This window comes from Rattus rattus, chromosome 3 (genome assembly GCF_011064425.1).
Source record: "Rattus rattus isolate New Zealand chromosome 3, Rrattus_CSIRO_v1, whole genome shotgun sequence".
Taxonomy (NCBI): Eukaryota; Metazoa; Chordata; class Mammalia; order Rodentia; family Muridae; genus Rattus; species Rattus rattus.
Window position 1 is genome coordinate 218,143,434 of NC_046156.1, and position 15,928 is coordinate 218,159,361.

At 39.2% G+C, this 15,928-nt stretch overlaps 1 protein-coding gene across 1 annotated transcript in view; it reads right to left on the reverse strand.

The window, feature by feature from the left end:
* Positions 1-15,928, reverse strand: part of Kiaa0825 (KIAA0825 ortholog) — a 383,014-nt gene that overhangs the window by 269,930 nt on the left and 97,156 nt on the right. The window contains exons 12-13 of the mRNA XM_032899100.1: positions 13,763-13,987; positions 4,266-4,671 (exon numbers count right to left, since the gene is read on the reverse strand). Coding sequence (XP_032754991.1) covers positions 4,266-4,671; positions 13,763-13,987 — 631 coding nt within the window. The remainder of the gene's footprint in view (positions 1-4,265; positions 4,672-13,762; positions 13,988-15,928) is intronic.

Consider the following 15,928-nt stretch of genomic DNA (forward strand, 5'->3'; position numbering starts at 1 on the left):
GATTTTTTTTCACATTTTTTATTGGATATTTTCTTTATCTGAAAGCATTTCTAAATTCTGAATTGGTTCTTTCAAGAAGAACTCTTTGTTGAATTTATACTCCTATCTATAAAATGCTTCCCATTACTGTAGTTGTTGAAATTGCTCTAATCATCGGATGTAAACAAAACATCTCTTTTTAAGAACATGTAAGAAATAATTTGCATTTTCTCTTTGAAGACAAAAAGATTTACTGTTGGCAGCAACATTTTAGTATTCTGTCTTTTGTACGTTCCTCTTTGCACCTGTGCTAAACACAGTAAAGACTAATGAAGGTGCTGAAACAGGGAGCGTGCTGTGCAATTTAGAGGCTGGAGGCTTCAGGACCCCAGACCACTGATCATTTGAAATTGACCTTTGACACCTGTTGCCTTCATTTAAAAAACAAAACAAAACAAAACCTAGAGCTCTGTCAGATACCTTCAAGATTTATTTATTTATTTTCAGACACTGTAAAAGAGGGCATCAGATCTCATTGCAGATGGTTGTGAGCCACCACATAGTTGCTGGGAATTGAACTCAGGACCTCTGGAAGGGCAATTGGAGCTCTTAACTGCTGCCTACACACACACACACACACACACACACACACACACACACACACACACACACCACACACACACTCACACTCCACACACACACACACACACACACACACACACACACACACACTCACACACACACACACACACACACACACACACACACACACACACACACACACACACACACACACACACACACACACACACACACACACACACACACACACACACACCACACACACACACACACACACACACACACACACACACACACACACACACACACACACACACCCTCTTTTACTTATTTCTTATAAGAGACACTTAGTGAAAATCACTATTCTGGTTATTATCCACCCCACCCCGCCCCTGAAGCTCTACTATCATCCTACCTGGAATGGGGAAACATTTTACAGACATGAAGTGTTTCTTTTTGAAGTTCTCCAAGTTTGAGAAATATTTGCATATTATTAAGAAATGACAAAAAGTGAGACACGTGCAACCATGCTAGTGTAAACATATGACAGCCATTCACGTCGTGCTCCACATGGACTTTCTTACTAATAAATGCTCTTATAGTGTGTCAGGCTTTGTGATCTAAGCATTTGTAGGCATGTTCGTGGTTTTATACTGTTTCCCAGGATAAATGAAATTTACTGTGGTGTAATCAGCTCTGTGTTGCAGTTCATTGCTGAGATTTTGCCATGATTATAAAATCAGTTCTGCTAAGAGTCAGTGCTGTTGACCTGGAGACTCCCAGTGATGCGCAGCTGCTGGACATTAACTCTGATATTGCTTCCACATGCAGCTTCAAAACACCCTTTCTTTCACACACACAAAGGAAATTTAAGACTACACAAGTCTTGCTCAAGAAAATAGCAAATAAAGCGACTTCTTCTGACTTAGAAATGCTCATTAGCGAGTGCACATTTTTAAAAGACATTGTCACATTGAGATACATTTGCACGTATGATTTTGAAACTGCATACATGTTTCAAGCAAAATTTCTTGTCAGGTTTTGCAGAGGATGACATTGAAAAAGTTGGCGCCCTCTGACAAAGGAGTATCTCAGTGTCAGCCCCTGAAGTGTATCCTTTCCTGTCCGTCACTGTGCAGGTGAAGCAAATGATTGGATTCAGTCAATGCTATGATTAATGAGTTCCTCTCTGGTTTTGGGACTGCCTATCAATCATGTCATTAGGGAGAATGTGCCCTGAAAGAGGCAGACCTTAGCCAAGGAATAACTGCATTAATCTTAATCTGTATATGCACCCAGCCAGCCAAGTCAGGGTCACCATGATGAAAAACAATAGTCTTCAACTCGACAAATTACTTTGCAAAGGCAGATATTTCTTTACTTTTGTGGCTGTGTTCTTCAGATTCTAAGTTGCCTGTTTACAGCTTGGAGTTACTATAAAGTGAAGGTTGTTTTAATGAATAGCTACGCTTTCAGGCAGTGTGTAGGGCAGGGAACCTTACAGCTGCCTTCCCTCAGACTGCACTTAGTTTCATAAAACCAAAGCTAAATCTGGATGCAAATGGGAAAAGCATAATTAAATGATACTGCCTATTCCAAGATAATCTTTTTGAGTAATTTAACAGAAAAATATTTTAATTTAAGTTGTGGCATACAGTTTTTTATTTTAAAGAAAAAACCCGTAGTAAAGCTAAGGCAACTGTGGACTGTTGCAGGCAGACACACCAATTTGGATTGCATTTATACATTTTCCTTAGAGTGGAGATCTAGGAGATTAGTTTATGAGAAGATAAAGACATACACTGCTGATAATCAATCTAAATCAAGGTGAAGAAGAAATCTGTTGCATGCAAGTTCAGTGAATTTGCTATCTGCAGTAAGTCCATCTATTTCAAATACATATGACAAATAACTTTAAGTCTGTATTTTTAATATTAATACCATTTATGAAACTTAGAAAGACGGGATGTTGTGCTAGTTATCCAGCTTTTCAGAATCCTCGAGGGCTAGAAAATATTTTAAAAATCAGCAAATCCTCATTTTTGCTACATGTTGTAAGAAACAGCTAACTGCACTTCTGACTGCTACCTAATCAATTACCCAGTTGACATCCTACTGCAGGAAATACTAAATGTGTGGGTGTTCCTTTTAGAGCCTGAGAATTACCCTTTGAGGGGAAAAAGAATAATTTAGGAATGACCAGAAGTGTTACTTTAAATAGACCTCATTCCTAGGAGTTCTTAACCAGCAAAACCATAAGTTTTACTTTGTAAGCATAACCAGATCTGCTGAGTTTAGCCTTCTTTTTCTTCATATTCATTGCCACCTTTGACCTTAATCTTTTAGACATTGGCTTCAACCCAGTAATCTGATATTGGATGCAAATATAAAGATGAAGAAGGTCACTCACTGTCAATGTTACTAAGGATTTTCCCTGACTTCTATTATTATTCCTTCCCATTCACATACCAAAAGAAATTGTCTAGTTTTCTGTATGACTAGATTAGGGAAACCAGGGCTTCTCCATACTCAACCTATTGACATGGGTTAAGATTGACAAGCAACACATACTGGCTACCATTCTGCTAATAAGTGAATGCGATATATTTTTGTCACTGACTTTTTTGTTTTGTTGAACTTTTTTGTTTGTTTGTGTTTCTTTTTGAGATGGTGTCACATTATGTAGAGCAAGTCTGCCTCCAGAGTATAAACTACCACACGTGGCAACACAAGATGTATTTCAACAATATTTTATAAGTAAAAGAAGCATGTGAGTCCTCAATTGGATGCTGACCACTTTGATCTGCCAGCATGGTGTCATTCTTGAGAATGAAATTTTGGGAGAGACATAAAAACGACCCATTTACAAGGCATGCCTACTTATCTGCTCGTCTGCTTCTCAAGTCTCATCTCTGCCATTTACATGATTACAGGTTATCATATTTCAGGTGACTTTCTGACTGTGCATGGGTATCCGAACAATGAGCTGATTTGGTAATGCACAGAACACCTGAACCAGAATCCTCTTACCAGTGCCATGCAGCTTTATACCTACAGACTAACCTCAACACAGGAGAACTCTACACGCACATATTTGAATTCACTGGAGACCCTTAAAAATCTTTGCAGTGCCACAAATCACTTAGCTGCTGGTGACAAACCTATGAGAAAGCTGACATTTCACTACTGAAACAGCTGGGTGTGTTTATAGCTTGTGAGTGATATGCCCCAGTTGCCCTCTGGGAGTCTTACATTACCAGATGAAAAATGTGTACCTTTTTGACAATCAGGTACACAGAAAGCAATAAAAAGCCTTTTATATCCATTAATTCTTTCTTAATTCAATCTGTGCCCACTCCATTTACAAAATGCCTCCAGCTATGCACACTGAAAAGAAGTGAAACTAAATTCCGCTGAGTTGAGATACACCCTTTTAATCAGAAACCTTAAGATGGGAACCTAAATCAGGATAGTGTTCCTGAGTACCAGTGAGGTTGAGGTTTTACAAGGAACATCTAGCAGTCCAGTGTTTACTGGGGTACTTCTCATTTTCCATGCTCCTCAAAGGTCCTGTTTTTTTTTTTTTTTTTTTCCAAATGACCATTTGCTGCCCATTTGACAAAATTTTGTTGGTATTGTGTGTTGGTGACTTTGGCAATGAGAAATTATTTAGTGACTTGGGTAAGAGACAGGCACGGCTTTACCTTTTGATGCTCAGTGTCCGTGCTTTCAGAAGCTGGTGCTCTATCCAGTTGGGACTTTGCCGCTCGATATGCAGGATGACCTTTTGGGTCAGCTGACTAGGACTGCTTTGCTCTCCCAGGATACTTTCCAAACACAAACAAATTAAACCCAGTTTCTCCTTGCTCCATCTGTCAAGGGAGGAACCTGTTAAACGTTCCACGGTGTTCCCATCCTCAAATATCCGACATATAATTACAATCAAGTTCCAGACAAGCAGGCCAGCTTTCTTCAATTCAGCCACGTTTTTTGACATTTTTCTCTCAGACAGAAAAAAGAAGTGTTTAATTGTAGGAGGCAAGCATGCAATCACTGTAGGTAACTTGCTGAGGACAATAGACACTGCCTGCGCGGCAAGCCTGGTGAAGCCTGCGAAGAAAAGGCAGAAAAGGTATGATTACTGTTACCGTTCTCCTGCCATCCCATCACGGGTTTCTGCTGGGTGGGGATGTCTAACTTTTGTGGAGGAAATTCTTAAGATGAACAGGCTCTTAATGCTCTCCAACAGAGCTCCACCAGGAACTCCTGTGCAACTACCTAAAAATCTCAAAACTTTCAAGCATGATTTTTCCTTCTAATAATGGAAATTAGAAATTTTAGAATTATAGTGTATATGTTTATTTAAGATTTACGTTTTAAATTATTGGGATACTGCTAATGATTTAAGCAAAGCCCCACATGACCTTTGACACCAGAGTCTGGAAGTCTGTGATACAAGCTTCCCAGCTCTCCTCCTGTCTGGAGGGCTCCTCTTCTTTCATTACTACCAGATATGTCACCCTCTCAGGGTTCATCCTTAGTTATTCCATCCACATCCTTCCTCTCTCAGACCCCAGTCTCTTGCTTTCATGGAAAACCCTTTGTGTAGCCTTTGTTGAAGTACCTGTCAGCATCCAACAACTATCTCATTCGCTGACTCATTCTTTATTATCCCTAACACATGAGCTTCCCAATGGCAGAAATGTATTCCTGGCACCTGCAAGCCAGAGCTGCTAAATAAATAGACATTGAGTACACGAGTTAACTGGTTTGTGTCTATTTCTTCTTTCATGCTATGTTCTAACAACTCCTGAATGTGGAACTTGCTTAGCAGTCCTTGGTTTTTATTTGAGGACTCTATAAGACACCATTTGCTTTTTGCTATACATCTTTGAAGGATATATTGATGTCCTGTTTCTAAAGCAAAGTTTCTCAATTTCCCACTTTGGGCATCTGAGGGGTGGGTAATTCTTTGTTGGGTAAAGCTGTTCTGTATGTGGAGAGATTTCTGAAGCACATATGGTCTCCATAATAATAGAATAGTAATTCCATTAAATGCCAGCAGCATCCCACCTCAGGTGTGACAGTCTGACCCTAGCTAAAAACTACTTTTTATTCTGATTTTGTGCTATCCTATTTATTTCATTTCCTTTCATTTTAAGACAGAATCTCACTCATCCAAGTTTGGGTGCAAACTCTTTATAAGGCCAAGGAGGACATCAAACTTTGCATCTAGCTGCCTGTACTCCTGAGTGCATGGACTGCTGGCATTCTCTACCAGGTCTAGTTTTCTGGGGTTCTGTGCCTCCAAACTAGAGTTTAGTGCATGCTAAGCAAGCACTCTTGAACTATTTCCCAAGCTTATCTATTCCTCTATATTTTTCCAAAATGTTTCATCTTGGCCTTCCTCTGTGGCCGCAACGCTCCAAACAAGCTCTTGGCTGAGCATTCCACTCCCGTTTTTCAGTATGCAACTCAACACTACCAAAGAGAATCACATCCCTGCAAAACAGTGTGCCTCTCCTCCTTCTCTCCCTCCTTTTTTCCTTAGTGCTTTCTGTTTCTTCACACCCAACAAGGATCAGTACTGATGAATTTTCACATCTATTTATCTCTGATATTCCACTCCTTGCTAAGACTTACCTGAGGTGTTGACCCAATTCAAGCCCCTTCTTAATTTTTTAAAAAATTTTTTATTAGAAATATTTCTTTACTTACATTTCAAATGTTATTCCCCTTCCAAGTTTCCTGTCCATAAGCCCCCATCCCATCCCATCCACCTTCCCCATACGGGTATTCCCCCCCATACATCCCCTTACTGCCACTCCCATACTCTTCTGCACTGGGGTCCAACCTTGGCAGGACTAAGCGCTTCCCCTTCCACTGGTGTCCTTACTAGGCTATTCTGTGCTATATATGCAGTTGGAGTCCTGGGTCAGTCCATGTATAGTCTTTCAGTAGTGGTTTAGTCCCTGGAAACTCTGGTTGATTAAGCCCTTTCTTACAATGGCATTCTGAAAGTGGCAAAACCACCTCCCTTCTGACATGCTACTTTGTATTTTTTTAACTATATTTTGTATTTTTAAATTATTTTAAATACCTTATTCTTTAAGTGTTTGTGTATTACTCATCTATTCTCATGTAGTTTCTTTAAAAGATTTCATTATATGGGGATGGAGAGCTGACTCCATGTTTAAGAGCACTTGTTGCTCTTCCAGAGGACCCAGATACAGTTCCTAGAAACCACACTGAGGCTCAGAAACACCTGAGAAACTCCATTTTCAGGGGATCTAATACCCTCCTCTATCCTCCATGGGTACCAGGCGTGCAGATGGTGCACATAAGTACATGCAGTCAAACACTCCTATATATAAAATAAAATATTTTATTTTTTATTCCCCTCATCTCAAAGAGAGCTTAAACACAAATCCTAAACAAACATTCCAACTCCATAACAAGTGGGTATTGCTAATTCTCTACTGAGATTTCTTACTGTAAAGACCCCAGGAACTTAACTCCTTAACTACATCATTAAAACTTAAGTCAAACTCCAATCAGGAGCTTCAAGTTGTTGCCAAATAAATCCATTCTAACCATAAATGCAATGAGTCAATGAAGAGGTTAACAGCAGCCAGGAGGGGTGTTGTCAGTGATAGTACACTCATTGTTCTGTCTTTATATAAGCAGTCATCTATTAAAATATAGAATGTATTATCTGAAAAGACCGTGGGGGTAATTACAATATGGAAGTTAGATTTATGTTTATTCTATCTTTCTTTCTATAATGCCAATACTATTATGAGTGAAGGAAAGATGAATCAATGTCTTTAAATTGTTTAGTATTTATTTTAATTATCACTATCAAATATCAATAGCTCATTGATGCCAATGTGTGATTTAGTATGTTGTATTAAAAATGTCTGCTTAACTAGCATGGCTATCCTCTGAGAGGCTCTACCAGCAGCTGACTGAGGGAAAGACTGAGGATCTGAAGGGGATAGCACACCATAGGAAGAACAGCAGTGCCAACTAACCTGATGCCAGGGAGCTCCCAGACTAAGCCACCAACAAAAGGGCATACTGCATGTGCTAGTCCATGGCCCAGCCAACACATACGTAGCAGAGAAATGACTGCCTTGTCTGGCCCTAGTGGGAGAGGATACATCTACTCCTATAGAGACTTGATGCCCCAGAGAAGGCATCAAGATGGTTATCCTCTCAGAGTCAAAGGGGATGGGTATGGTGATGAACTCTGAGGGCAGGGACTGGGACATGGGACAACATTTGGGATATAAATAAATAATTAATTTTAAAATGTCAGCTTAATACTTCATGGTACAAATGTCAAGTTCTAAGCTCATTTAGTTTCATTGCCTGTTATATTTTTTAAGGTACTATAAGAACATAGATATGATCCATGCAGTGCAACTGTAGAATGAGTTGTGCTTTCAAAATTTAGGCTTTGCTGGTTAGTCTTAACCATAGCACAGACAAACCTGTTGTTACAACTTGCCAATACATACCCAACATCCATGAACTCAATGCATTTTCCTTGCAAACTAACAGGAAAACATTGCATTTTTATACATTTTAGATAAAGACCCAGTGCTCACTTAGACAATACTAGGTATTCTTTTAAATAGGTTAGAACATCTGTATCTTAAGTTTGTAAGTGTATAAATATTTTTTGTTGGTGATACTGGGTTTATGAAACTAGTATTTCTATTTTTTTAAGAAAAACTTGTAACTATAACTTCTTATCACACTTCATGTATTTCTGCCACTGGGATTCTTTTTACAGATCGTCGGGTGAACGGCTGTCTGAGTGCATTTTCCTTGTGACATTATGTTTCTTCCTCCAGAAGTCTATTGTTTAGTTGAAGCATTGCACCAACCAAATATTTTTCCACAAAGCATTCTTTTCATTAAATTTATAATTTACCGTGGAGGAAATAACATCTCAAATATATTTTTTACTTTACTGCTGTCAAAGAAACAAAACTAAATCAAACTAGTTCTTTGTGCATTTACTCTTTGAAACACAATAAAACAAATACCAAAAAGCTGAGCTATGTGTGAGAAGCATCTGTGTTTTTAATTCCTGCCTTGTGCAATATTTCCTGGTGCTCTTTTCCCTAAATCTTCTCTTTTTCTCTATAGGATAGCATTTGCTGATGAAGAAGAGACAGCAAACATATAATGCTTAGTTTTGGGATCTTTTGATAATCAAGACAGCTTGAGACTGAGAGCTCAATATACTTTCACACAAAGCTCATAGGAATTCACATTCAATAAAAGTATGTGGGCATTCATATTTCAGATGGTTTTCCCACACTTTTTTTTTCAAATGTGATCAAATTATTGTTTTTCTTTACAATGTGGCTGAGAAAGCACTCACATTTGCAAGGGAAATCCGTAAGTGCATTCCCACCTGGGCACCATGTACAAAACAGAGCAGGAGCATGTTAGAGTCACTTGTATCTTTTGGGAAATCCATTTTGTTAACAGCAGATCTGACAACATGGCATTGATCTATGCAGGAAGCTAAAGAAGAAATCAGGTCTCCTGGCCCATCCCCCACCGCACTCCCTCCACTATCACACTCTTCCCTCTAAACTTCCTCACATTTTTGTCTCCAACACAAAACAATCTCACTCACAGACTGAGAAAGAGTTCTTAGGACAATCTTCACAGATAATTTTATTAAAAGTTTAATTTCTTTGTTTCTTTCCAGAGTTACGCATTGTCTGAGTGTCTGCACTCATTTAATTATACTAGTCTACTGGCACCAGGAGAACACAGTACACATAGAAGATCACATGTCTCTGATCTTAAACACATTGACTGATATGTTGCCCTCATTGAGTCAATGGATAACTGAATGCCAACATGTAAATATCATTTGGCTTTAGTGTGGTGTCTTTATCTAGGGAGAAGACAGTCCAAAACCTCCCGTGAATGTGTCAAAATGTAGAGTGCCAAAGCATCCATTTCTTTTTCATGTACACAGATACCTGTAAAAACTTTAATGTATAAATTAAGAACAATAATAGATTAACAACAAATTCTAAAGTAGACCAATTCAATAAGGCATTGTAATTAAATTTTGTGAATTTGGATTCTCTCTTTTGAAAGAAGGAAAGAACTAATATTTTTGGATTGAAGTTAAGTAAGGTCAATGGAAACCAAAGAGGCAAAATCATAAGAGTGAAAAGAGAGAGGGCTAAGAACTGCAATGGTCCCAGGAAGCATTTATAACAGAACAGACTTAGTGGTATTGTCTATTGTCATGCACAGAGGATGCAGACTGTTGTGCACCCTCACTTCCTCACACCTCTTTGCTGCTGTCCATAGACTGTAATTCTACACCAACTTATGTTATGAAGAATATTAACTAGTAACGAATACCCAACATGTGGTATATATAAATTGAGCACTTCTGTGGGTCAGAACTTCTTTCAAATACTATGGAGAAATTCCCCAAAATATTTCTTAGAAAGGAAACTGTTTGGGATAGGACAGTAAGCAGACAGTGCTCATCAAGTGGAATAGCATGTTAAATGTAGACAAAAGACATTCAAAAGCAATATAGAGGTAGACATAGAAACTATGGGAACAACTCTTACATGAGAAAGAGCTCACCTACTGAAAAGATTTCCGATTTCCATCACATATACTTACTAGATCCAAAGGCAGTTTGATAGAAAGGACATGGACAAAATTAAAACATTACATAAATGGTCACTCATAGATAATTGGTTTGAGTTTGTAGTAGAAGGTTCATGAATAAGAGCTACACTTTTTAGGGTATCTACAGAGAAGAATAAAGAAAGGGTAGACGCTCCACTCCCTTTTGTGGGTGTCTGGTTAAATGTTTTATTGTGGAAGGTTTTTCCTGGGAGTTTAAAAATATACTTTAAAAGTGAATATGAAAAGATGTTTTACTTTAGAAAAGAGAAGATTCACACAGATGATATATACGCAAAGGGATTTTTGAAAATTCAGTGACAATGGAACTCTAAGCGAAGCAGTGAGGGTTGAGAAATGAAGTAAATGAGTGTGCACATGAACAAGGACACTTAGGTACATTGGCAGAAAGACTATTCCAACAGGTTGATATACTCAGTACAGAACTGCAGTATGGCCAACAAATATCTTATCAGAAATTTATATGCGACTACCAAACTAGGTGCTATTTGGGACCTAAAACCTTCATCTGAAGGTGTGTTAAGCGAAAAGAAAGTGAAACCCGGTGTTTGCAGGAAAACAAGCTGATACCCAAATGAAATAATGAGTTAAATTGAATGAGTGATGATGAGGGTACACAGATTATTATCTAGATTTAAAGTAAGGCAAGGTCAAGTGACTTCTGTAAATACTAACACAAGAACAAAAGATATTAATTCAGAACCACTTATGGGCAGTTCGGGAATGGGAGAAGAGGTGGCTTTTCCCAGGAGGGTGTTCGCCCATTGTCTGTACACTGCTCACTCCTAAAATCATGCAAAGGGGAAGCATTAACCAAATGGAACAGCTTATATTTAGGGATATATTTGTATATTCTTATACTTATACATTGGAGGGAGGAAAGGGAAGAGTGAGATGTGGTAATCAAATTATAATCTCCAAAAGAAAAATAAAGACTTAAAGAAAATTCCCCCCAAAAAATCATGAAATACTAATAAAAAAGGTCAGCATTTGGTCATCTTCTTCCCTTGTTGCAATATCTGTGTAGCTTGTAGCAAAAAGATGAGGAAGGCCCCATGCACGTGCTGAAATGAAAATTAATGACTAAAGATGTTGAACACCTAAAGAAGATGTTTCGCAGCCATTTGACATTCCTCAGCTGTGAATTCTTTGTTTAGCTCTGAACCCCATTTTATAATAGGGTTATTAGTCTCCCTGCAGTCTAACTTCGTGAGTTCTTTGCATATTTTGGATATAAGCCCTCTATCCAATTCTTCATAGAGTTAGACAGAACAATTGCAAATTCATCTGGAAGAACAAAAAACCCAGGATAACTAAAACTATCCTCAACAATAAAAGGAATTCCAGGGCAATCACTATCCCTGAGCTCAAGCAGTATTACAGAGCAATAGTGGTAAAAAAAACTGTATGGTATTGGTACAGAGACAGGCAGATAGACCAGTGGAATAGAATTGAAGACCCAGAAATGAACCCACACACCTATGGTCACTTGATTTTTTGACAAGGCCAAAACCATCCAATGGAAAAAGATAGTATTTTTCAGCAAATGGTGCTGGTTCAACTGGAGGTCAACATGTAGAAGAATGCAGATCGATCCATGCTTATCACCCTGTACAAAGCTTAAGTCCAAGTGGATCAAGGACCTCCACATCAAACCAGACACCTCAAACTAATAGAAGAAAAACTAGGGAAGCATCTGAAACACATGGGCACTGGAAAAAATTTCCTGAACAAAACACCAATGGCTTATGCTCTAAGATCAAGAATCAACAAATGGGATCTCATAAAACTGCAAAGCTTCTGTAAGGCAAAGGACACTGTTGTTAGGACCAATAGATTGGGAAAAGATCTTTACCAATCCTGCAACTGATAGAGGGCTTATATCCAAAATATACAAAGAACTACAAATAAGTTAGACCGCAGGGAGACAAATAACCCTATTAAAAAATGGGGTTCATAGCTACACAAAGAATTCACAGCTGAGGAATGCCAAATAGCTGAGAAACACCTAAAGAAATGTTCAACAACTTTAGTCATAAGGGAAATGCAAATCAAAACAACCCTGAGATTTCACCTCACACCAGTGACAATGGCTAAGATCAAAAACTCAGGTTACAACAAATGCTGGCAAGGATGTGGAGAAAGAGGAAAACTCCTCCATTGTTGGTGGGATTGCAGACTGGTACAACCATTCTGGAAATCAGTCTGGAGGTTCCTCAGAAAATTGGACATTGAACTACCTGAGGACCTCTCAGGTAGTACCTCTCTTGGGCATATACCCAAAAGATGCTCCACTATGTTCATAGCAGCCTTATTTATAATAGCCAGAAGCTGGAAAGAACCCAGATGCCCTTCAACAGAGGAATGGATACAGAAAATGTGGTACATCTACACAATGGAATATTACTCAGCTATCAAAAACAATGACTTTATGAAATTCATAGGCAAATGGAGGCAACTGGAAAATATCCTGAGTGAGGTAACCCAATCATAGAAAAACACACATGGTATGCACTCATTGATAAGTAAATATTAGTCAAATGCTCGAATTACCCTAGATGCACAGAACACATGAAAATCAAGGATAATGAAAATGTGGATGCTTCACTCCTTTAAAAGGGGAACAAGAGGGGTTGGGGATTTAGCTCAGCGGTAGAGCGCTTGGCCTAGCGAATGCAAGGCCCTGGGTTCGGTCCCCAGCTCCGAAAAAAAAAAAATAAAATAAAAAAACAAAAGGGGAACAAGAATACCCGTAGGAGGGGATAGGGAGGCAAAGTTTAGAACAGAGGCAGAAGGAACACCCATTCAGAGCCTGCCCCACATGTGGCCCATACATATTTAGCCACCAAACTAGATAAGATGGATGAAGCAAAGAAGTGCAGGCTGACAGGAACCGGATGTAGATCTCTCCTGAGAGACACAGCCAGAATACAGCAAATACAGAGGCGAATGCCAGCAGCAAACCACTGAACTGAGAACAGGACCCCCATTGAAGGAATCAGAGAAAGGACTGGAAGAGCTTGAAGGGGCTCGAGACCCCATATGAACAACAACAGAGCTTCCAGGGACTAAGCCACTACCCAAAGACTGACCCTGGGCTCCAACCTCATAGGTAGCAATGAATGGCCTAGTAAGAGCACCAGTGGAAGGGGAAGCCCTTGGTCCTGCCAAGACTGAACCCCCAGTGAACGTGATTGTTGGGGGGAGGGAAGTAATGGGGGGAGGATGGGGAAGGGAACACCCATATAGAAGGGAAGGAGGGGTTAGGGGGATGTTGACCTGGAAACAGGACTAAGGAATAACAATAAAAATGTAAATAAGAAATACCCAATTTAATAAAGACAGAAAAAGAAAAAATAATAAAATAATGATAAATAATAATAAAAAAAGAAAATGCCATTCATCGGTCTTATAATTTTTAGTTTTATTTAGCTGAATTGCCTGAGAGATGGTTTCTTTAGTGGATACTTCCAAAAGGAGCTAATGTGGTTACCTTTATTTGACTCTTTCCATGTGGAATCTCTTGGAATATAATTCCATTCTCGTGGAATGCTCTGAAGCAGATGCTCAGGAACAGGGGGCTTGTTTAGCTTTGTCTCGCTGTTTCTCCGACATCTCACCAGGGATATTATTTGTTGCACAGTGTCCTTGACGGAGTCAATCAGTGCCAGTCTCAGACAGCGGATAACTTCCGGCTGCGACTCTGTGAATGCCGAGACTTTAAAATCAAAGAGCATATTATGGTTAGCAGAGCCTGGTCACCAGCTGTACCTTGTTCCTCTGGGAATACCGTCTCATGTAGTTACATAGTTTAATCTACAGAAGAGAGCTGGACTTAATTAGAAAATCATAGAATTGATAATCAGCTCATAAACCATTTGAAATAGAGGTCTTCCGTACCTAGTAATGAACGAATGCCAATTAAGACCATGGTAAGCAGGGGGCTGACTTCTAGCTTTGAACTCTGGTGTGGGACAGGAACTATATAACCTTTATAGAGAACACTTGTTGATAATGCTAAAGTCTCTAAGATGCTGTAGCTTTAGTGGTAGCGTGCTTGCACCTGTAAGATCATGGGCTTCAACCCTACACACAAGCGCTGGGAAAGAAAAATCATAGCACAAGTAAATTCCACAAATCTCTCACATTTTATTCAAATATTGACTCACTCTTTTCCATGAAACTAAATATTAAGAAACTGAGACTCTGTAAAAACCTAAAGAAATATAAGAAAATCATCGAAATGTCCAATTAGCTCTCCTATGTTCACCTTCACAAAAAAGCCTAAAACTAAGGCACACACACACACACACACACACACACACACACACACACGCACACACACGCACACACACGCACACACACGCACACACACACTACACAGCATGTTAGAAAAGAGTAAAACACACAGACACACACACACACACAAAGTTAAAATAGGTGCTTAGATTTCCAAGAGACATAGTGTAGAGAGAATGGAGACACAGTGTAGAGAGAATCGAGACACAGTGTAGAGAGAATGGAGACACAGTGTAGAGAGAATCGAGACACAGTGTAGAGAGAATGGAGACACAGTGTGGAGAGAATGGAGACACAGTGGAGAGAGAATCGAGACACAGTGTGGAGAGAATCGAGACACAGTGTGGAGAGAATGGAGACACAGTGTGGAGAGAATGGAGACACAGTGGAGAGAGAATCGAGACACAGTGTAGAGAGAATTGAGACACAGTGTGGAGAGAATCGAGACACAGTGGAGAGAGAATCGAGACACAGTGTGGAGAGAATTGAGACACAGTGTGGAGAGAATCGAGACACAGTGTGGAGAGAATCGAGACACAGTGTGGAGAGAATGGAGACACAGTGTGGAGAGAATCGAGACACAGTGGAGAGAGAATCGAGACACAGTGTAGAGAGAGAATCGAGACACAGCGTGGAGAGAATCGAGACACAGTGTAGAGAGAATTGAGACACAGTGTGGAGAGAATCGAGACACAGTGGAGAGAGAATGGAGACACAGTGTGGAGAGAATCGAGACACAGTGGAGAAAGAATCAAGACAGTGTAGAGAATGTGCACTGTCCCAGCTTGCAGTTGCTGTAGCTGCTCATACATTAATTCTACTTAATCAACAAACAAGAGTAAAACAAAAAGAAGTGTCACTCAGTAGTAGTTTCTAATTTCATTTTTCTGTCATAAATGTTAATTTTCATATTAAATGTAATGAAACAGAAGCATAAAAACACAAAACTTGGGTTGTATCCTATAATTTAATAAATTTGTTATCATCTAATTTTATATTTAATTTTATATTTCAAATCAATACCACCATATGAAAAACCATTCGATACAGGAGGAGCCTCTGTTCATATCTACAAAACCTGAGAGAAAAGGGATGGACAAGGTTTCTTGTTTGTTTCTTGATTGGGTTATTCCAAGACAGACATTCTCTGTTAGCTCTGGCTGTCTTGGAACTGACTCTGAAGCCTAGGTAGTCCAGGCTGGCCTCGAACTCATAGAGATCAGCCTGCTTCTGCCTCGTGAGTGCTGGGATTAGAGGTGTGTACCACCACTGCTCACTGAAGGAAGGTATTTATAGTTTTACTTAATTTTCATGTTTTATGACTTTATTTAAAACTCTTTGGAGGAAAATAACATATTTC